We start from the raw sequence: 24,217 nt of genomic DNA on the forward strand, positions 1-24,217 counted from the left end.
TAAAGCTACTTACTCTAAATTATCTACTCTCACTGCTATTACAAAAGGCCTTAAAACTAAAATAAGTAAACAAATTAAGCTAAAAGTTCGGTTCTACACAGTTCCTCTCAAAGTCAAGCACACAAACAAACAAACCAACAAACTGCTGTTCCTTGACAATTTCATCCACACGTTTACATTAATTCTTCCCGTCGCTTTCACTTCTCGTTGCTTATCTCAGCTCTGTTGCCACTGCTGCTGCGGACAAATGGGTTTTGTCTTTGACTCAAACAGCTCCCACAAATGACTCTTAGCGGTGATGTCTTTTCACTCCCCCTTCTCTTTTTCTGTGCCCTTTCCGTCAACCAATTGTTTGTCACACTCTTACAATACGTTATTTACATTTATATCTTTACACAATAATTTATTCTACAATTAACACTTACTGACAAACTTATTGTTTAAACATGCATGACACTTACAATCCTATAGTTAAAATTGTATTTTCACAATGGAGACTTTAAAGAACAAATAAACTTACAAACTACTTTCTAAGGTACTAATTACGTTTGACTACGACACGATATTAACACTAAATAATGAACACGAACGGAATAAACTATGCAGCTAACGAAACAGAGGACAAGAGCGAAACAAAAAGGAATTATATGACAGTATGTTAAGTCCTAGCAGCGTTTTCCACTTGTGCTTCATGTTCTCCAGCCCTATCTTCTCCCTGAATGAAACTAGCTTTTACTCGTAATATGAAGGCTTGATATCACCGCTGATTAAGTTATGATCCATACTTATTTTTATTAAAAAAAAGAATAGTTATGCGTAAATGGAAAGAACACAGCTAAAAATCTGGAAATGGTCAAAGGAAAAACTGATAACTTTTCATATCCAGGCATATGGGCAAAATATAAGTAATGCGCGTCATGCATTGTGCTTTATCATGTAGTTAAAATATAACATCGATATTTTTATTTCATAACGGTGCATAAATCTTAATAATAGTCACCTAATTTAAAGTCTTGCTTATCTGGCCTAGCGTGAGTGGCTCCGTTGATTGAGCACCGGCCTGTCACGAGGGAGGTCGTGAGTTTAATTCCTGCCGGATTAACACTCAGGGTCTTTAAATAACTGAGGAGAATGTGCCGCCTTTGTAATTACATCTGCAAAAGTTTAGACTCTCTAGTCTTCTCGGATAAGGACGATAAACCGGAGGCCCCGTCTCACAATCCTTCAATGTTTATAATCCTGTGAGACGTAAAAGAACCCAAACACTCGTCGCAAAGAGTAGGGCATGTAGTTCCCGGTGTTGTGGTCTGTCTTCTGTGGTGTATCGTGGTTGGGAGGGTAAAAGCTCGGAGTTATTAGCTACACCAAGCTACTCTAAAAATCCGAGGGTAAATAAATAAAGATATATATCGTGCGATCGTTCGTTCGTCCGTTCCTCCACCCATTCGTGTATGCGAATGCGTCCAGTATCACGTGACCATATCGCGGGCTAAAGTTTAGAGATCGGTATAAAAATGGCCGCCTCGTTGAAGGGCCTTATGTGGTTCGTAGTGCAAACATAATTGCTTTTTATGGTCTTTTCGAAAAAAAATTTCACGGAAAAAACCTCCGCCAAAGGATGGGAAAAATATCAGGAAAACAATTTCAAGCAATTTTAGAATGGCGGCTGGAAATAACATCGAGCAATTGAGGTTAGTGATGAAGATAAACATTTGTGTTTGAGCCATTTAGAGGACGTTTTTTTTTAAATGCCACGAACTACTTCCTGGCCGTCTTTTTCGCGTTGAAAAATTGCGTTAGATTTTATTATCAAATTAACCTCTTATGAATGAAAACCTCATATTATTCGGAAATTTTGGTTAAAAAAGGTTTTGAACGATCTATTCATACTTTTTTTTGCGTATCGAAGTCCGAAGCGTAATTAATTATGCAAAACACAATCCCCTTTGTTTGTCCTCATGGAGAAATCACAGGCATTCACAAACATATTTTTTTCAAATTGTAAAAAGTTCACCAATTCTTCTTTTTCAGCCAAATTTGGTGGAAATATCAGTTAATTTAAAAATATATATCATTTTTCAACTTTTTTTACTAGAAAGTCCTTTGACTGAAAAGCCTATTTTATGACCTTTAAAACGAGATATTCAAACCCACATTTCTATAAGTAATTAAGTCCAGAAAAGGTGATTAATCTCATAGGTCTTTGAGGACACATGTTTTTAACCGAACGGAAATGAGATAAATAACCCGGGAGCTCCGCTTTTGTCTTAAAAGAGAGGTGGCTGATACTCTATACTACTGTTGCACAAGTTTTGTTATTACAGAACAAAGCATGTCAAGTGTGATACCCTCACCAACCTCTGTCATATACAGCAAAACGTAAAGCCGCGTGCAAATGCACTGGATTTGTCCACTGTACAAGCTCTCAACATGCTGAGCTAGCTCAACAAGTTGAGCGCATTTGAACACCCTGTTGAGAGGTGTTGAGTCTTTTTGAGCCAAATTTGAAACTGATCAAACTTTTCGCTCAACACGGCTCAACTTTCCTTTGTTTCGAGTTCATCCATGTGTGGCTCAACAAAGTCAACTGCATTTGCATAGCAACGCTCATCATATTGAGCCCACACACGCGCAGTGCCCAGCGTATCCATTGGGAGTTTAAAGATTACATATCGAACATTTTACAAGATACATGTAGCGTCGCAGGAGTTAGAAGTTCTACAGGAAAGTTCTTTCACTATGTTGTTGTAGCATCCTTAACTAATTCTACGCCGAATCCACGCTCTTGTTTTACCACTTTGTTTTTTTTTTAATTTTTGTCCTCATCAATGAGTTCGCTTACTAGAAGTGCAGCCAAGCACTTTCGTGTTCTGATGAATATACCTGAAGATCCTCAGCCATGATTCAACATGAGCCTTTGTGAAATCTTCGCAATGCTCAACAACACCTCAACAAACACTCAATATGTTGAGAGCTTGTACAGTGGACAAATACAGTGCATTTGTACGCGGCTTAATACCTAAACATCCTGTGTCCTTAAAGAAAACAAATCCAGTCGAAGTAAAAGAAGCGATGTTGAAATCAAGACGAACAAAGCAACGGGCAATGATAACATTCCACCGAGAGCAATCAAGGAATCAGCTGAAATTCTTTGCTACCCTTTCAGAGTACTTTTTGATCATATCCTGGAAAACTCCAGGATACCTCAACAATGGAACTCGGTGAAGTTTCACCAGTTTTCAAAAAGGGTTGTTGTCTAACGAAATCAAACTACAGACACCGATAACGATACTACCGTCCTTGCGGAAAATCTTCGAAACGCTAATTCACTCCAGAATCAGTCATTATTTCGATGATATTTTTCACGAACATGTATTTGCATACAGGAAAAATAAAGGAACTGATACTGCTCTTCTGAGCCTCACAGAACAGTGGAGGAAAGAACTTGATCAACACAATATTATCGGAATTGTGTCTATGGACCATTCCGTGTCTATGGACAAAACTACCGACCTGATTCATGAGTATCTCACTAATCGACGTCAGCGGGTCAGATTAGGCGATCAACTCTCAAACTGGAAAGAAATCTCAGCGGGGGTCCCTCAAGGTAGTGTGCTTGGGCCATTGATATTTAATATATTCATGAATGATCTTGTTTACGCCGTAAACGCGCACCGGTGGCTCAGTTGGTTGAGCACCGGGCTGCCATGCGGGAGGTCGTGAGTTCGAACCCGAACCAACACTCAGCGTCTTTAAATAACTGAGGAGAAAGTGCTGCATTTGTAATTTCACCCGCAAATGGTTAGACTTTCAAGTCCTCTCGGATAAGGACGATAAGCCGGAGGTCCCGTCTCACAAATAACTTCCATGTTCATTAGTTCCCTGTGGGACGTTAAAGAACCCACACACTATTCGAGAAGAGTAGGGGATGAATTTCCCGGTGTTGTGGCTATCCTATGTGTGTATATGGGTGGGTGGGTATAGCAGGTCCACATCAGCTGAATAGCTGCGATAACTTCAACCTGCTTAAACAAACAAAATAACAAACAAACAAATCAACAAACAAAGTACATTATCCGCGTATGCGGACGATATACAGATTTTTTTCGCTGGCAGCACAGCGGAGAAAGTGGAAGAGGTAATAAATGTGGATCTCGCAAATGTTGACACGTGGTACGAGCAAAACGGAATGAAGAGAAACGCCTCCAAATACCAAGCAATTGTAATGGAAAAGTCACAGGTATAATACCACATTTCTACTGCGAAAACACTCCTATTCCATTACTGGAGATCTGGAAATGCTTGGTGTTGCCGTAGACGACAAAATAAAATTTGAGAGGCACATAGCAAATGTACGCAGAAAAGTCTCCCAGCAGATCGCTGTACTCAAGCGAATGAAAAAGATTCTTCCATTTGAAACAAGAAAGTGTCTATACCTTGGATTCATCTTTCCGCACTTTAACTACTGTTCGGAGACTTGGTATTTCTGTAATAAAAACATCACTACAAAGCTAGAAAAAGTCAATGAGCGTGCTCTCCGTTTTGTCGTTAACGAAAAACAAACGTAAGGTGAATTACTTGATAAACTAGGCTTACCATCACTTGCCAATCAGCCCCTCGGAAGAAAATAGTCTGCATGGTTTTCAAAGCTATAAACAGTGATCATGCACCTAAGAAAAATAAGGAGCTAATCCCACATAGAAATAGTTATTATGACCTAAGAGGTAACGACATTTTAAAGCTGCCAAAGGCCAACACTACAACCTACGTCTCTGTATTTAGAGACGTGTTTATCATCTATCGAAAAACGGTTTTCCAACTGTGGCCTTTGTTTAGTGGGAGGCTTTAACAGGCTACAAACCACACGGCCTATAAACAAGTACAATTTAAAGCAAATAGTGAATTTTCTGACGCGAGGAGAAAGAAAGCTCGATTTGGTCCTCACCAACCTTCAAGACCACTACGAAACTCTAACCCAACGCCCTCCACTTGGCCTTTCGGACCACATTTCTATAGAAGTTCAACCGAAGGTGAGGATAAAGTCCAATAGCTCTACAATCACTGTTCAGTCGAGAGATATGCGTCCCAGCAAGTGCCTAGCAATGCGCACTTATCTAGAATCAGTGGATTTGGATTCTATACTGAACTCCGTAGACAGAGTACATTCAAGCGAACCACCTTGGATAACATCATCCTTGAAGAACTTGCTACAAAAGCGACAAAGTACCTTATCGCGTGGTGACGACCAAATGTTTCGTGAGTTGAGAAATCGCGTTAATCGCAAGCGAAAGATGTGCCGCGCAAATTATTACCAAGCCAAGGTGGAACATCTGAAGAAATGTAAACCATCTGAGTGTTGGAAGGAAGTGAAAAAGCTTAGCGGGCGCTCGCTAGCCTCCTCGGCGAAAAGTGACACATTGCAATCGCTACAACATCTGTATCAGAGTATTGACCAGATCGGCCTAGCTAACATCATCAATGAGGCTTTCTTATCGCCAATGTACTGTTTCACACCGCTTCCTGCCGCTTTTCCGTGCACTACTTTCAGTAACTACTCCGAAAACCCCCTTGTTGTGTCGGTCAAGTCAGTCCGCAAGAAATTATCAAAGTTGAACCCGTGCAAAGCTAACGGCCCACACAACATCCCGGGATGGTTGTTAAAGGCAAACGCAGATATTTTAGCCGGTCCGGTATCTGACTTCTTGAATTACTCGTACCGTGAAGGACGCCTGCCATCGTCATGGAAGCACGCAGATGTAGTCCCCGTGCCAAAGCAAAAGCCCGTCCGTGATGTAAATAAGCACTTACGCCCTATCTCACTAACCCCCATTTCGTCAAAGACGTCTGAAGATTATGTGGTTGACACTTACGTTAAACCTGCTGTGCTGGAGTGGATTGACCCCCAACAATTTGGGGCCGTACCTAAATCTTCTTCTACGCATGCGCTTATTAGTATGTTGCACTCTTGGTTGGAATCGACTGATGGAAATGGGGCTACTACAAGAGCCGTACTATTTGACTTTCCCAAAGCCTTTGAATTCATTGATCATCATGTCCTAGCCCAAAAGCTCTCCTCGTATGATATTCCGGAGTCGATCATGTGCTGGATCTTGGATTTCCTAACCAATAGAACGCAAAGGGTGAAACTGAGTTGTGATTGTCTATCTGAATGGCGTGCTGTATCAGCAGCTGTTCCTTAGGGGACTAGACTCGGCTCCTGGTTACTCCTGATTATGATCAATGTCCTGAGTGTGGCGAATACGAACATCTGGAAGTATGTAGATGATACTACCCTCGCTGAGCGTGTGGAAAAGAACGGAACCAGCTTGATGCAGTCGCGTGTTGACGAATTTGTTACAAAGTCACGAGCTGATGGTTTCGAGTTGAATGAATCGAAGTGCAAGGAACTTAGAATATCATTCACAAAGTCAGAGAGTATTTTAGAGCCTATTACTTTCAATAATACGAACATTGAGATTGTTTCATCCGCTAAATTACTAGGTGTAATTTGATATCGAATGATTTGAAGTGGAACGTGCACGTAGAAATGATATGTAAGAAAGTCGCAACGCGTCTCTACTTTCTTAGGCAATTAAAGCGCGCGAAAGTGCCAACTAATGACCTTCTGAGCTTCTATACCACTTGCATACGGCCAGTAGCAGAGTATGCATGTCCAGTCTTCTATACTGCTATACCACAATATCTCTCCGATCAGTTAGAGCGCCTGCAGAAGCGAGCACTACGCATAATAAGCAATAACGAGTTATCTTATAGACAAGCTTTAGAAGTTTTTACCATACCTACCTTGTATGCCAGGAGAGAGGCGAATGATAACTCAATGTTTCAAGGCATATGTAATAAAAATAATCGCAGGCTTCAGTCACTCCTTCCGCCACCTTACTCTGGCACTTTGCGTACACGGAAAAATCGCAAGTTCCAAGTCCCGCGTTTTAAAACCAATCGTTTCAGAGACAGTTTTATTTTAAGCCGTTGCCGATAATAGCTTAGTATTGTTAAATTCTTATCAAATAACTTTCTTAATTTATCATTATATAATTTATAGTTACAATTAATTAATCTTTTAGATTTGTATCTATCTATCTATCTATCTATCTATCTATCTATCTATCTATCTATCTATCTATCTATCTATCTGTGCAAAACGTTCGTTTTAGCCTCTAAATAACACGTTTTATGAAAACTGCTATTTTGCAGTGTTTGCAGCAGTTTTCCAGTAAAAACAGCAAAAACGTTTATCATGACCAATTTTTAAAAAAGTTAAAATTACAGTGCCATTGCAAAATTGTGCAAAACGTTTGTTTTAGCCTCTAAATAACACGTTTTATGAAAACTGCTATTTTGCAGTGTTTGCAGCAGTTTTCCAGTAAAAACAGCAAAAACGTTTATCATGACAAAATTTTAAAAAAGGTTAAAATTACAGTGTCATTGCAAAATTGTGCAAAACGTTCGTTTTAGCCTCTAAATAACACGTTTTATGAAAACTGCTATTTTGCAGTGTTTGCAGCAGTTTTCCAGTAAAAACAGCAAAAACGTTTACCATGACCAAATTTTAAAAAAGTTAAAATTACAGTGCCATTGCAAAATTGTGCAAAACGTTATCTATCTATCTATCTATCTATCTACGGTCTAAAATCGGTGAGGTTCACGGCACCAAAATTATGGAATTCAAGACCTGACTTTTTCAGAACTATTCGGTCTTTTAAGGTTGTTAAAAACACTACTAGAAAATTAGATTTGTCAGGGTTGATACAATCGTAAATTTATATCTTGTAATTATTGATTAGTCTTAGTTATATCTAGTCCTGTAAATAGATTTCAATTTTAAATTTTAAACATATCTTTTTAGCTACTTGTTGAAGGTATTTTATTTTCTCAACTTTAGTTTAATATTTTCTGTGTTATACCTGTAAACTAGCTGGTGATCTTTTTTCACAAAAGCTAAGCTTATATCACAATAAAACTTGACTTGACTTGTCTGGGAGTGAAAATAAGGATGAACGAGTAGAAATGTGAGAGGCAACGGACGGTTTATCTCATAACTTATAGTCTTATTGACTCTTGCAAGTATCCGTCTGTACACCCGCCTCTTCCAAAGAATTCATCGACCCGCGATTTAGAGCTTACGAAAGACACTTCATTTTTCGCAACATCAGATGCACCTATGCTACGCCGTATGTGACTAAATATCAAATCCGCTAATAAAATAAAACAAGTCTCACAATTTACAATCAAGTCGCTAACAATTAGCATCAATTTGTTTGTTGACCAAATCACATTCCCAGCAATTTATGTCACCTCTCTTGTTGTACAATTCATATATTCAAGGACTGCGCCTCGAATGTCAAGCTCTATGTTTTGCAAGTTAAGATGCTTGTTCTATCAATCAAGCAGAGAGAGGACACCTTTTGATCAATTCTGTTTTCGAGGGGGACTGAACACCTATGGCAAAATAATTAAACGCGAGTAAAACTGAGCGAGACAATGGCCACTGAAAGTATCGAGGATCTTAGTCTACAGGCGAATTATTCAATCAGCCCAAGAAGGAATATTCGTTTTTCTCATGTCGCTATAACTTCACCCAGTTCCCAAAGTTGTGAAGAGGATCTCGCCCAGAGACCCACTTGCGAATGATCAGCAAAATGAAGCACATCTACAGCAAGCAGTTTAAGTAGCCAATATAATCCACAAGAAAATTATGGCCACACAAACTACAACAGGAAACATTAGGGATTTTAAGAAACCAAGAAGGCTACGGCGACGAAAACGTCACTTAAAACTATTAGCTTGAGCTATCCAAACAGTGGAATTTTAAAGACACTGTGCAAATCTGCCAACGTGCCCCAAAAGAAAACACTGCTCAGTTCAATTTTAGAAATTGTAGCGTCGCATTTAGTATTTCCAAATAAACATTTGTAAATTTGTTCTTCATGAAAAGCTAATTTAAATGCGAGGGGACTATGTAATAATATGCAAGGGGGATAAGTCACTTATCTCCCTTGCATATTAACACATAATCTCCTCGCATTTAAATCAGCTGTTTATTATTCCCGCTCTTCCCTTGAAACAATGAAAGCCGCACCCAACTTCTCAGACAGTTGATTTGGGGGTTATGTAATATATTCCCCCCGAAAAGAACAAAGGAATCCGAACTCATGTAAAAATATGCGAAGTTAATAGTTGCCGGGAAATAGCATTAAACATCCCAAAACACTGATTTTAACAAAACAGTAATTACATAACAATGCTTTAAACGTCTGTGCGAAGTTTCCAGATGCTACGAGCTTGAGTGTGTGGCTAAATGATCAATGTGAGTGGGAATTTAAACCGGCGAGTCGTCAACAAAATCACTGCAAAATCTTCGGCTGCTTCAGCTCTCAGTCGATCTTAGTAATTTCAATTGATCTTGAGGAATTTTTTCTTGCTCTTTCTTACACCAGCGAAGTCTGAGGAAAAATTGCAATAGCAGTGGATTTGAAAGCCGTATTTTGACCCTGGCACCAATTGGAAAATCAGTAAAGTTTCCGAATTTAGGCGGTACAAAACGACACAATCCCCATTCTCCAGATCCTGGAACACTTTTCGTTGTCGAAATCTTGGATGTTTCCTACCTTAACAGCACTATAAACTTCGAACAGGCCTGGTCAAAGAATACCTTCGATGCCCGACCGATTTGCGAGGGCGAGCTTCTGATTGGCGGAGATTAACGATGGCTCACCTCACGCGTCCAGCCGTGATTTCGGGAGTGAGCGCTGACTTATTTCCCGAAACAGCGGCTGGTAATCGAGCCTACATGGAATCGCTACCGAACGAAAATAGTGTCAGATAGTTTGACAAAACAAGGTGAGAAATGACGGTACCACGTCGTAACGTTCAAACGGTTTCATCGTCACACAACCATTATCGACGGATTTTGCAAATTGATTTATTTAGAGAAAATTGTGCTGTTTAATTTAACATGTACGCAATTACAAATTCACGAACTGTATTGTAGTAAGGTGCGGTGCCATTTAGAGGCAAGGATGGCTTCTATTCTGTCATTCACAATCGCAATAATTTTGCTGTATCATTTACAGAAACACGTTTAAAAAATTAAATTTAGAATTTAATAGTTCAATTGTAGGTGCAGTTTGAAGTGGTTTTCAGTGACTAATCCTTTCTTTCGAGCTTGCCAGTAAGTACAACAATTTTAATTGAAGCATCTTGAAAATCTTCTTCTCCTTGCAGTGTTGAAGTCTAAGCCGCTACTTGCCACTACTTTTTCGACTATAATGTTTTGATTCGTCGAACGTAACGTTTTTAATGTTCCCAAAAGTTTGCGCATGCTGCGCACTGATATTTTCCTGGGCCGTCGTTTTCTTTCAGGTTTCACTAACCTTCCTGTACATGTAGAATGATTCCCACCGCTACACAATCTCGCTACGGTAGACTTCCATAAGCCATATTCACCTGCAGTTCTTATGAAGGATAACTTCTGATATTATCAGAGGCGCACGTTAGCATTCGTTGGTGCAATTTTTTCCCTAAAAAAACCATCTCCACCTTTGAAACGTCAAAAAACCACGTAGGAAAACGCCTTTTTGGCGTGGCGAACACAAAATTTCTGTTTAAAACTTTTCTCAACGCTTGCAACATTAATTACGCGCGCGTCATTTTTTTTTTTTTTTTTGCATTTTTTGCATGAGCGAAGTACAGGCCTCTTTATACGTTAATCAGTGAAGAATACATTTGTTAACAATTATCCTTCATAAATAGAGCATCATTGTCCAATTTTTCTTGCTGTTTGCAAACATTTGTAAAACAACTCCTTTTCAGACAATCTTGGTCACAAGTGTTGGGACAGTTCACAGCAGATGACTTCACGGGCAGCCTCTCTTAATTAAGACCAAGACCGTTTAAACACGCCTGTGCCCCCTCCCACATGTCAATGTTGATGAAAATCTTAAAGGAGAAAACCTTGACAATAGCTTCAGAATAGCCACGTTTCAATAATTGTTCACCTCCAAGAACGCTGTTCTTCAACTAAAGTGACAATAAGATACCCACGTCTTATTCCAATAATAATGATTTTTCAGCAATTGCGTTCGGTTCCAAAACAACTGTTTAACCACTTTCTATTTTGCCTTTTTCCTTTTTTACCTCATCCGACCTGGTCTTCAGAATAGCTTCATTTTCTACAATTCTACTTGCTTCTATTCTTGTCTTTTTAAACGTCAAGGCCGTAGTTGAAGTCGTGGGTTTTAAAGTGTAAACGGGGAGGTGTCCCAACACTTTATGGCCAGGATTGTAGGTTTAATTGGTGATCCTCGTTTTACCAATGTTGAATATGCACTCTACCTGGTTTAAAGAAGTAGCTATCTATCCCCAAACCATCTTCCCTCAAGCTCTACCTTGCGCATCTCAACACATCCTCCTAATGTTTCATCCCATCTTATCGGTTTATGTATTCATACACTCATCTATTCGGTCTACACATTACAACATAGAGAGGGAACAAAGAACCGTACTATGCACTTACCGGTACTCAAACTTACTTTTGTATAGGAGACTTCACTTTTTATAAACAATTCGTTTGTTATTTAAATTTTGCCAACCACAGAACAAAACAATCCTTTGTTTCAAAAGCCAATATATCTCCGGTTGGCACATTAATGACAATAGGTGACGTAACGGTGAGTATCGCTATAATAAGTCATAATAAGTCAATTGACATCCACGTATAATATCCAAAACTAATCCTAATCTGACTCTATTTTTTTTTCTTTAGGCTTCATTTAGGCTATAAAAAAGTTTCTTCGATTCACCTGAGTGCGTATTCAAACTAGGTAAAATGAGGATCACCAATCATAGACAGGGAAAAATTTCTAGTAAGCTTGGTGTTTTAAACAAATGTCGACAAACTCAAGAGAGAGTTCCTAAACATGCTTTTTTATGTGAAAATTACGTGCTGAACACGAAAATAATGTTTACCAAGCTTGATTTTGAGTTTTAACGGAAAAATCATTTTTAACTGATAAGAAACGGAATTCAGCGATTCATGTTGGAATAATGTTATAGCAATCGAGTCGAGAATGAACTTAAAGAAATAAGATAAGGCACTGAGAATTTAACAGTAAGAGAATCATAAAGTATTTATTGGGTTTTGTTTCATTCAAAATTCTCAATTTTAAATTAAGAGCATTTGCTGTTAAATTACATTTCCTACACCGGAAGCCTAGTCAGATTGTTAAAGTTCCCTGGCCGCTAATACTAAAGCTAGTTGTCTGTGTGACTATGGCAGATTTTGTCACAGATCACACAATTAAAAATAAGGGAAGAACGAATGAGTTTTAAAAGTTCTGCTCCTAGTCTGTTCCACACTCACGATGGGGTGTTGCGTGCCATGCGCAAATGACGCAGCTTCCAGAATAAGTGCATACCGAGTTTGACAAGGGTAACCGGGCCGTGAAAGGCTAGTCGCGAGGATTTTATCAGGTCGATCGCGATCAAGGTAATGAGTGACATATTGGTACCGGGAAGGGAGGAAGAGAAATGGTTGGCATTACAAGGATGACAGCCGCGTTCTGGAGATGGACTCTCTCGTGTACCCTTCAGGCACACATTACTGAATTAACAAGGAAGATGTACCATCCTCTTGTTACTACGAATGATTAGATAATATGCAACGAGTCTGATCCGTCAAGGAAACTGCGGAATAATGCCGACGAGAGGGAAGTGATTGAGCTGCTGCGCAGGCAGATGTTTTCAATGTCAATGAACAAACAACAGTCCCTGAAAGGTTGCAGAATATGGTTACCAAAGACGACGCAACAACACAGATAGAAGAGTCCTCAGCTACGGACTAATTTCTGTTCCCCTTGCTATCGCAGATACCAATAATCAGCTGCACAGTGGAAATACTTCCCTGATGATGGTGCCATTGTCAAGTGGCACAGAACGTCCTGTGTTCTTACCAATCACTGGACGATCGACCCTAGCAGTTGATGGTCAAGTATTATTCATAGTGATGGGAAGACCTTCAGGGTGCAAGACATTCGACGACCTCGTGGATAAATTTGTGAAAGCGTCGTTTGTTTGTTTCTGGAAAGGAGCTCGATCGTATTGATAGAATACTTCACAGATAAAGGGAAAAGTCAATCAAGTGCCCATCTGGAAGGAAGCGTTAAATGGGTCACACACCAATTGAATATGTCTCAGTACCTCTTCCATAGTCCTGGTCAGCATTTTTGGCTCTTGATTAAAACAAGGCAGATCTAGTGGGCGTTATGTCAGAAAAGTTTATTGCAGGAGCTCCAGTTAATAAAATCGTCATCGCTGGTGGAGGATTCAAGATGCAGTCAAGTATTATTCCAGTTTCCTTCTTTGCTAGCTGTAGCAAAAGAACGGCATGGAAGACTTGTACAACACCACATGCTACTAGAAAACCTGGCAATGAAATGGTGACTTGGATGATTCCCAAGCGGAGTCCGCAGGAGAACTTATCTTCATATAACGTTACAGATGCCGAGAACTGCAATGAAGCGCGCAGAACGATGTTTTTTGGATGCCAGTCACCAAAAGCTCTCCCCCGATGAATGATGCAGCACGATGGCATTTTAGAGGTGCAACACGTCCAAGCAATGATATGGAAACAAGCCCATGTTTAAAACCTCACCCTCCCACCTCCATAGACTATGGGGGTTAGAAAAAACTAAATGATTCCAAGCTGGTACCCAAGTTGATGTCTCTTGCATCCGTACCCGAAAGCTGTGGATTCAAATCAACGAAGTGTAGCTGCCAGAATGTAGGACTGCCATGCACAAAAGCATGTAAATGCAGAAATAGTGAAGACAGCCACTGCACAAATGATATTAATTGAGAGGTTGAAAACCAAGAAAAGTGAATGGTACAGTACAGTTAAATATTTTAGCATCTTTCAGTATCTTTTTTCATATAGTATGGTTTAAATAGCTGATAAAATATTTGGCTTTTGCTCCTTTAGGAAGAGGACAACCCAGTCAAATACTAAGAATGTCCTGTTGCCCCACAAATGTCTGCGATTTCAAGGATTTTGTTTCATGACTTTTTTCTCTTTGATGCAACAGATATCTAGCTTGTTTTTAAGATGATTGTTCAATATTCCAAACTCAAGTCAAGAAAAATCCCTTTTGCGAAAGTTATCCCAGTCTAACCTAATTAAGCTTTTTTCTTTTTAAAGTAAAAATCGATTTAACCTGCCAACGGACTTTAGCGGCAACATACCCAGACCCAACACTACAGCTAGAGAAGCCGCTGAACATAGCTGGATACCCACATTTTGCGGTTCATAACGTTTCTTTATCTTTATTATAATGAACCTCTTGCAAAAGGCTAACTGCGTATGTATTCATTCTTAGCCATCGAAAGACCTCACACCTTTTTAGCGTGTTGGAAGTATCCCTTACATTCAAATTACAAATTACTAATTTATGCGTTGAGTAAGTCGATAAAGGAAAGGTATGCCAAAGTGGATTTCATACGCAAAGAAAAAAGCGAAGCATCCCACAGACCTGGATAAAAATGAGAACTCTAGCTAGAAAAACATGTACTAAAACATGAAAAATAATCACAAACAGAGATACAGCGCAAAACACAGCAAAACATGAAATAAATAAACAAAAAAAAAGCCACTGGCTGGGGAGTACATAGTAATGCAGAGGGAAGGGAAAGCCAAACAACTATATTCAAAACAACGGAAAGACAATTAGAAGTGAAATAGAAATAATGAAGAATATATATAAGAAACTTATCATTAGCGGATTCAGTTAGACGTAGACGATCTTTTTTTTTTGGAGAATTAGAAAAACTGTATAAATCCTTGCCAGTGACCAGCCTTCTATCCACACCCTTTTGCGTCAACCCCTTTTTCTCTGGCTAAGAAAAAAGCCTACATTAGACCTTTCCCTCCGTTTTACAGCTTGTGCATAGCCTTGAGTAACATATGTATCCTTTGATGTCTTCAGAGGGTTTTTAACTCTAAGAGTTTAAGAGTTATTAGTAATGCCAAAGTCATACGAATGTTGGCAGTATTACACCATTGTGTAGATTTCTTAAAGACATAGGCTTATTCAAAGATAGGTCTAATTTCACTTTTGCTTTACACGTCGTTGAATCTTGAGCAATGAACTAGTAAGCACTTTTCGTGAGAGGAAATTAAAATGTCAACGTTTGACGAAAAAAGCTCTTCTTTAATTTGTATTCTTGTCGATTTGATAAAAGTGCTATAATTGACAAAAACGTCTTAACTATACCTGTTCTGTAATTGGAAGTTTCCTCATGCTAAATTAAAAGGATTTTGCATTGTTGACTTTTGCCTACTTTAAAGGATCGGAGTTAGTTCACGTGTATCTATATTCTAGTATCTAACCTCCAGGACAAGACTTGCATTCAAAAACACTTTTTCCAGGTGCTTTGTTTTTGTGGACGAAAGTGCCATTTGGGCACCTCCGGCAACTGCTGCTGACAAAAGCCATAGTGTCTGAGTAATAACCACCTGTGGAGCATACAACATATATCATAGTATATATACCCTTTCGTATAGAGTAATATACGTAATGAGAGAACAAAGCATCATAAAAACATACTGCTACTTCTAAATAACTACTATTGATAATAATAATAATAATAATAAATAATAAAATAATAATAATATTATAATAATGATATCATCATCACCATTATCATTGCTCTTACGATCAATACCTTAATGCAAATTATTAGCGAAATAAGATCCTGAAAGACGGCAGTAACACAACGTGAAGAATCTGGAATCAGTATCAAGAGAAAGTGGACTGCACTTTGTCTCAGGATCCGCGAAACTCGCCAACATAGAGTACATACAAAAGCATAACAATTAATATGGCGACCTCTTTCATAATGCCAGCCAAATACAATTTTCTTCTGTCTTAATGTTAGGGTGCGTTCGATTGACTGTATTCCGGAATAGGAATACATGGAATACAACTTGGAAATCCTTCGATTTTGCGGAGATTCACATTACAATTGTCAAACATTTTCTAAAATGCTATTTTAAACATTTTTATCATCCTTGCAGCTTCAAAACGCGCCAAACATACCGTTGTAATTATCACTCCACGTATTCTTATTCCGGAATAGGGTCAATCGAACGCACCCTAAATTAGTAATGTTAATTAGTACGACGAGCAAATTTCAAAGGATATTTGTTTCAAAATGAGGGCAGTTGGTCTAATTAACATAAATACAAAAGAATGGGAAGCTGGTCGCCATTTATGAAAGTGGTCTATACCTCCATCGGGCAACGTGAAAGTAGTACAAAAACCAGGTGCAAATCAAATATTGCATACATTTACCACTAACAGTGACCAAAAGCGAAGTAGCCCCTATATTCTGGAACATACCGATCCCGACTTAAGAGAAGAATGAAGCGAATATACCAGATAAGAAGGAAGGAACCTGTGTGCTCATCGACAAGTCGGTCCCCACAGAAAGAAACACCTCTTTGAAATTAACTGAGAAACGCTCTAGGTTAAGATCTAAAAATAAAAGTTGAGAGAATATGGGACATAAAAACTGAAACGTTAGGTGGTCATAGGTGCTTCTGGGCTAGTGAACTAGTGGAAAGAAAAGTGCAAAGGTAAAAGCCTTGGGAACATCTGAATAAATGAGCTTCAGAAGATCGTCCTCCTTGGAACTGCTCATACATACACTAGAAAAGCTGTAACAACTGTATCGTAAAAACGTAAGAAAATGGTATCATCACAAACCAGAAACAGAGTGGATGGCGATGTCACGATACTGCGGGATATGCTCGTTCATACAGACAGATATAGTAAAGCTAATAGACCAGATTTGGTGATTAAACACCACAAAACAAGGAGCTGTTTATTTACCACGGAAAACTGCTCAATTTGGCTCGTCTACGTGCAAAACTTTTAAAGTTCGCACAGTGCTGGTACGTGAACTTTTGTTCGCGGATGATGCTGCACTCGTTTCACACAGTGCCAGTGGCCTGCAACGCCTGCTCAACAAATTTAGTGCAGCCTGCGCTGAGTTCGCACTTGTAATTAGCACAAAGAAGACAGTGGTGATGCACCAAGGTGATCCATCACCACTCATAGTTAACGGTCAAGAACTAGAAAGTGTAGAGAACTTTGCGTATCTAGGCTCCACTATAAACAGAGGGTTGAACATTGAACAGGAGTTGCAGACTCGCATAGGAAGAGCAGCCTCCATTTTTAGTCTACGTGAACGAGCTTGGCACAACAAATACCTGACTATTCGCACAAAGTGCCGCATCTATGAATGTTACATCTTGAGCACTCTGCTTTACAGAGCCGAAACCTGGACCACATATGCCCTTCACGAAAAGAACCTGAATGCCTTCCATCTCCGTTGCCTACGGCGCATCATGGGGATAAACTGTTGGGATAGAATCACAAATGAAGAGGTATTATCGCGTGCTGGTAGCCGCTCACTGTTCCAGACGACTAGCCATGTGACACTAACATTGTACTATGTAAATCTCTCGAGGATTGTTTGCCATATGTATATGCATATATGTATATAAATATATATATATATATATATATATATATATATATATATATATATATATATATATATATATATAGAAGGCCGAAACAGTACTGTCTGCAGTTAGATATAGCTCTTTGGCATTACAAAGCTTTTGCTTTCATGTTCAAATTGAGCACTCTACTAGGATGAGCCATTGCCGCTAGCAATTGCGCATGCTCACTAGCTCGCTAGTTTGAGCACTCTGGCATGGCTTGGATGTACCACATGTGTGGGACATCTGGGGTGGCTTTATAGCTTAACCTCCATCTTAGACATCAGCACTGCACTGATGAGGCCCAGAAGGCCGAAACAGTACTGTCTGCAGTTAGGTATATATATATATATATATATATATATATATATATATATATATATATATATATATATATATATACGTAAAGTAGGCTTGTATTTGCTGTACTAAGAGTGCTCTATACCATGCGGTAGGGCAATTACAAATGAATGAATAATCAGGACACGATCATACTTTTGCCTCTGGTTTTCATACAGGTCTGTTTCGTACAGGACGTTTAGTTTGTCCTGCACTCATCAGTGTGTAACCAAGAGTGATTTTATTCGCTGAAGATTACCCCTTTTTAGTCATACATGGCCGTTCGTGCTGCACGCTCCTATTTACCTAACGTTCTTCAATAGGTATTTCTCATTATGTCTACATTTACTAATCAACTCGTTGCGCTTATTGAGTGTTGCTGTTTGCGGCTGGCATATGATGTAATATTTCTCAGCTATGCATAAATTACAACGTTTTGTCGCGTTAGTATAATGCGAGGCGTGACAAAGAATTTTCCACGAAATTGTATAGTCGGTGTTGCTGTCCTTTAATTGCCAAATGTATTTGCTCAGTTCAGTTGAGTTGCTCTTCGCTCTTGCTTTAAACGATGCTTTATGGTTTGCGAACCTTGCTTTGAAATCAGTTGCTGTGAGTCCTACGTACTTTTCTTCCTTTTCGCTAGTCTTCACCGTTGCCTGATACACGATCTAAACACGATACACTGATACACGACCTAAACACGGGAAAGCACATACCATGCATGAAACCAAACAACGTGTTACAGTACGTCAACATCAAATCCAACCACCCCCCAATCATCTTAAAGAACATTCCTGAAGGAATCAACAAGCGACTGTCAGAAATTTCTTCGAGTGAGGAAGTCTTCAATGAAGCAGCCCCCGTATATCAAAAGGCGCTGAGCGACAGTGGATATGTTTACAAACTGAATTATATTAGACCAACGGCTCCAAAGAAAGGGAGACGGCAAAGGAAGCGTAACATCATCTGGTTCAACCCACCCTACAACGAAAACGTGAAAACCAATGTGGGGAGAGAGTTCCTGAACATTATCCGTAAATGCTTTCCGAAAAGCAATAAATTACACAAGATCTTCAACAAGAACACAATAAAACTATCCTACAGTTGTATGCCAAACGTAAGAACAATCATCGAAGGAAATAACAAAAGAAAACTGGCAAAAGGCAGCAAAGATAATGTCCAGAAGGAATGCAATTGTCCGAGGAATACCACGTGCCCATTACAAGGAAAATGCCTCTCAAGAGACATCGTGTATCAGGCAACGGTGAAGACTAGCGAAAAGGAAGAAAAGTACGTAGGACTCACAGCAACTGATTTCAAAGCAAGGTTCGCAAACCATAAAGCATCGTTTAAAGCAAGAGCGAAGAGCAACTCAACTGAACTGAGCAAATACATTTGGCAATTAAAGGACAGCAACACCGACTATACAATTTCGTGGAAAATTCTTTGTCACGCCTCGCATTATACTAACGCGACAAAACGTTGTAATTTATGCATAGCTGAGAAATATTACATCATATGCCAGCCGCAAACAGCAACACTCAATAAGCGCAACGAGTTGATTAGTAAATGTAGACATAATGAGAAATACCTATTGAAGAACGTTAGGTAAATAGGAGCGTGCAGCACGAACGGCCATGTACGACTAAAAAGGGGTAATCTTCAGCGAATAAAATCACTCTTGGTTACACACTGATGAGTGCAGGACAAACTAAACGTCCTGTACGAAACAGACCTGTATGAAAACCAGAGGCAAAAGTATGATCGTGTCCTGATTATTCATTCATTTATATATATATATATATATATATATATATATAGATTGAATGAAAAATGGAGTCAAAAGCAAACTACTCACAGGTCCATTTAATGTTGGCGTCGTTGGCGACGCAGCATTTTTCATTCTACCTGCTATATATATATAATGTGGAGGTCAATTCAACCTTAGCGTAAAGTGCTCAATGCTGTGGTAGCAGAGCTAAGTATACATAAGTTGAAAGATTAAAGATCGACGCATCGATTAAAGACGCATCGATTCTCTGTTACTCCGAGTTTCGCGCCTAAGCGCTCGTCAGACAGAGCTTTATTCAACTAAGATCATACCTTCTTATATACAAATTAGATAAGTAGCTAAAGAACAAAAGCTTGGTGCTTAACAAAAGAACAGAACTCATTTCTAAATGTCGCCAGGAGAATAAGTTTTACTTAGCAAATTTCACAAGCCGCCAACAAAAGCTCTAAAAAATCGTTATTTCACACGTAGATCAGATCATCACATTAATGAATTAATTAGCTACTTATCTAATTTGTATATAAGAAGGTATGATCTTAGTTGAATAAAGTTCTGTCTGACGAGCGCTTAGGCGCGAAACTCAGAGTAACAGAGAATCGATGCGTCCTCTTTAATCTTTCAACTTAAGCATATATATATATATATATATAAACGTGAAAACCTTATCTTTGGGTCGAAGAGTGCTCTACAATCGTGGAGCTTTATAATTACTTGCGCAGGAAAGGAAAAATTAAAACATTAAAACACTACAGAACTGTTTCGACAGGGCCAGATAGTCCTCTCTCGTCAGGTGCATAAAACACTGCCTGGCTAACGTTCCTTTTATAACTTTATGGTTCAAGCATTCCTTATCAAATATTTGGTTGCGTGCCGGCACGCACTCGCCAGTTCGTTCCTTTTGTTCAGGGTGCCTGCTCCCGGTTTACAGATGATATATATATATGGAAGAAAAAGACATAAACTACAAGTACATCCCTACAAGCCTGTTTCGTGGTCGCCCACTTATCAGAGGATTTAATGCGACTAAACTTTACCATCGCTTCTATACACTATAGTTTGTCTAATTTATGCAGTGCGAAATTAAGTTTAGTTATTGCGCAGGAGGGCTTTGTTTCTGTGGCGGCAAGAAGACACGAGTTCATTACGTTTGTTTAGTGTTGATAGTTCGGGTCGGCAGATGATTAGGAATTTTTCTTTGAGGCAGAGGTTACAGCTTGGCATATCTACCAGTGGTGTGTGAGAACAAATATTAGCATTTCATTTTTCATCAACCAAATGAGTGTCCGACAATTCTAAAAGAACTCTCCTAGAAGCTCACGAAACTCTTAAACTAAGTAGTGCTTATCTCAGCCGTGCAAAGGACACTCTTGCGTGAAACATGACATGGTTGTCGCATAACTTTCGCCCTTCTTTTGTAGCAACTAGATCAGCAAGTCTACTATGGTATCGTTTACATTCCACCTGTCGAGCTGAAAACTGATTGCGTGAATGTACCTTGCTCTACATCTAACACTCGGCCAGGGTACTGGCGCTTCTTCTCTGTTTCGTGCTGCCTGAATATTTTGTCGGAATCCATATCTCTTTAGTAGTCTTTACTTGGGTGGCAAATTCTGACATAAAAAAAAGCCGACCCCTGCCTCTCCAAGAATTTCTGAGCAACAGAATCCAGCCGTGCGTCAGGGGCGGTGTTGGCTCCCCTATTTAAATTTTCTCCTGTGTTCGATTTCAACATTATTGCACACCATGCGAAGCAGTTCCGCATTCAGATCCCTCAGTTCATTATGGTGGTGGATGATAAATCCGCGCCGTTTTGATATCATAGCGTGATTCACATTCACTCTTGCTTAAATCAAAATTCATATCTCTAACTGGCAAAACAGTAAGCTAACTGAAGCACCTTTCTGAGTGGCAAGGTCCTTAGCTCTCAAAGTTTTCCCAGAAATCGAGCCTTCACCTCATCCAGTTTTTCCTTGAGATACTGACTCTTCACTTTACGCATCTCCCATTGCACAGCGCATATTTCATTTTAGGTGTTAGAGCATTGGCAATTGCGTGCTCCAGAGGTGCGAGTGGTCTTCTTTATCAGGCAAAGTTCTCAGAAAGTACGTCCAGCGGTGTTTTAATCCAAAAGTGAACTCTGCGTGGCAAGCCTGGGCCTGCGACAGAACAAACTCAACTAATTGTCACCTGCCGTACCTATTCTCTATTTTACCGCTTACGTACTGCTCAAGGTAGGACCTGGAGCCTGTACCCAGGGGCTTCCTTCCTTCTGCGGTGTTGTTAATTGCTGTTTCTTCAAAGATGCTCCTAGCATTCTCCTTCTTATCAGGCTTCGTAATAAACCAGCATCTTCCTGCATTAGGAAAGTAGCCTAAGTCCGGTCCGGCCATTTTGAGCTCATCCCACCACATCCTGATGTTCTGTAGGGATCAACACCCTGTCACATCAACTGCAAACCAGCATTGTTTGGCTTGAATCACTACTTGTAAACGAGAGATGAGTGGCTGTAGACTGAGGGCATACACGCACTTTGCCAATCGCCTTGTACAGCACCCCCACGGAAATGAACTCCTTACCCCCCCCCCCCCCTACAAACAGTTGTCCTATTGCTCGGTAGGTACTAATCACAATTGTAGCAGGACATAGACCTCTGATGATATAAAGGGAGGCGGCTCGGTTTAATGTGCTGAAAGCGTTTGACGCATCCACCAGCAGGCACCGCATCAGTTTCCACGTGCTGGAATAAGCTGTTCTCTGCGTGTACTGCAGCCTCACTTCCGGATTTGTGTCCAGCGCAGACTTGAAGCGAGCAACTCGGATCTAGTATAACTTGTTTTGTCAACTTTGCCACGCACTTTCCAATAATTCTTCTGATAACTTCGCCCACTTCTACTACTCGAACTATACGGGATAAGACGACTCGATATGATTGGCTCAATAGTTGCGGGATCAATGGTTCCGTCAGCGGCACAATCGGCGAGCCAGAGTTGCAAGAGCGTCGCACAAATTGGAGCCAGACTTCTTAAATGACATGCTAGCAAGGATCCTTTTAAAGACATTTGCTTCTACGTTCGAGAGACCTCCAGTGCCTTTAGTTCTTAGTGTTGCTTCTCTTATCATCTCACCGGTGATCTCCATATAAGCTAACACATGCGTCTTCTCCAATGGACCAAGAAGCAGCGATCCCAGCTTTGCTGGTTGCGCCTTTGAGTGCTTGTCAAGCAGTTGCTTCATGACATCGTCATTCAGGAGTAACACAACCCCACTGCAATTGTCAAATAAGTATTATAGGGCGGAGATTATTTGCCCCTCTATGATGAGTTTCGCTTTTTTTTTTGCTCTGTGCCAAGGATTTTTTTTTCTGACGGGATCTAACTAGGCGTTTCTGGACCGTTTGATCTTCTGGTATCAGCTCAGCTATTTTACCATCTTTTTACAGTGCTGACCTCTTCGCTAAGCATTCTTGATGATCCCTTGACTTAGACTTTTTACTAGGTTTTTGCAGCCCTAGCGCAATAACAAAGGCTGCTTTTAAAGCTACATGCTCACTTTCCACCATATTATGCCAGACGTTTACGTGCTTTGTAAGTTGATGAATAAATTGTTTGCCAATTTTTCCGTAGGGAACTAAAAAAGTGTTTTTGCGCCAAAAGGATATCCCTTTATTAGCGTTGATGATTTCTGAAGAGTTAACTGATATCACTTTTTTTTCTGATTGACCCCAACCAATCGATTTCGGCGTGCCACAGTTCAAACATCCGGCAGAGAGCCTGGCACCTCAGCAAATGGGTTCTATCAAACGTTTTGTCACCCTCTATGTCTGGTTGTTCCCTGGAGACTTGATGTGGAGATGTATACAATAATATTAATGTTAATACGTTGGAAGCGTGCAAATGCACTGCATGAGGTAGTGACAATTTCGTTTCAGGCGATTTCAAGAAGTGATAAGGAGAACCCCACCTGGTTTCTACGAGAAACCATCTCTGATACCAAAACCTGGGGAAATTACAAGCGATAATCAGCGCTTACTGGTGCCTACTGATCAACACCTACCGCACCGCAGCTCTGCTTGGGAGCGCGCGCGTGGTGTAGCGGTACCATCGACAATTTGCTAATTTAGGACTGTAACCCTGGAGTGCCACCGGATGAAACGTAATTTGAGCATGGCGTGGGTTGATGTAAAAAAAGCGCACAACTCTGTGGATTACACCTGGCTGAAAGAGATGATGGTCCTCCATAGGTTTCCCAACTGGTTGCGTGAGGCCATCGGCAAGTTATGTGGGAGTTGGAATACAAGGGTAGTGGTGACCACAAGGCAAGGGCGGGAGATCTCTGCACCAATAACCTGTCCTAGCCTGTTCACAGTTGGTTTGAATAGGATAGCTTGGAAGATAAATGACGCTGAGAGATACAAACTTTCGAGGCCTATTAACGCAAAGGTCACGGATCTCTTATATATTGACGATCTTAAACTTTTTTTAGCTTCAGTGACTAAACCGTTT

At 40.0% G+C, this 24,217-nt stretch overlaps 1 protein-coding gene across 1 annotated transcript; it reads left to right on the forward strand.

Annotated features, from left to right (window-relative positions):
- Positions 1–5,078: 5,078 nt before the first annotated feature.
- On the forward strand, positions 5,079–6,200 carry LOC138036277 (uncharacterized). The gene has a single exon (XM_068882614.1). It carries the CDS (start codon positions 5,079–5,081, stop codon positions 6,198–6,200), a length of 1,122 nt encoding a protein of 373 aa, XP_068738715.1.
- The last annotated feature ends 18,017 nt before the right edge of the window (positions 6,201–24,217 follow it).

The sequence above is a fragment of the Montipora capricornis genome, unplaced genomic scaffold (assembly GCF_036669925.1).
Source record: "Montipora capricornis isolate CH-2021 unplaced genomic scaffold, ASM3666992v2 scaffold_475, whole genome shotgun sequence".
Classification (NCBI taxonomy): domain Eukaryota; kingdom Metazoa; phylum Cnidaria; class Anthozoa; order Scleractinia; family Acroporidae; genus Montipora; species Montipora capricornis.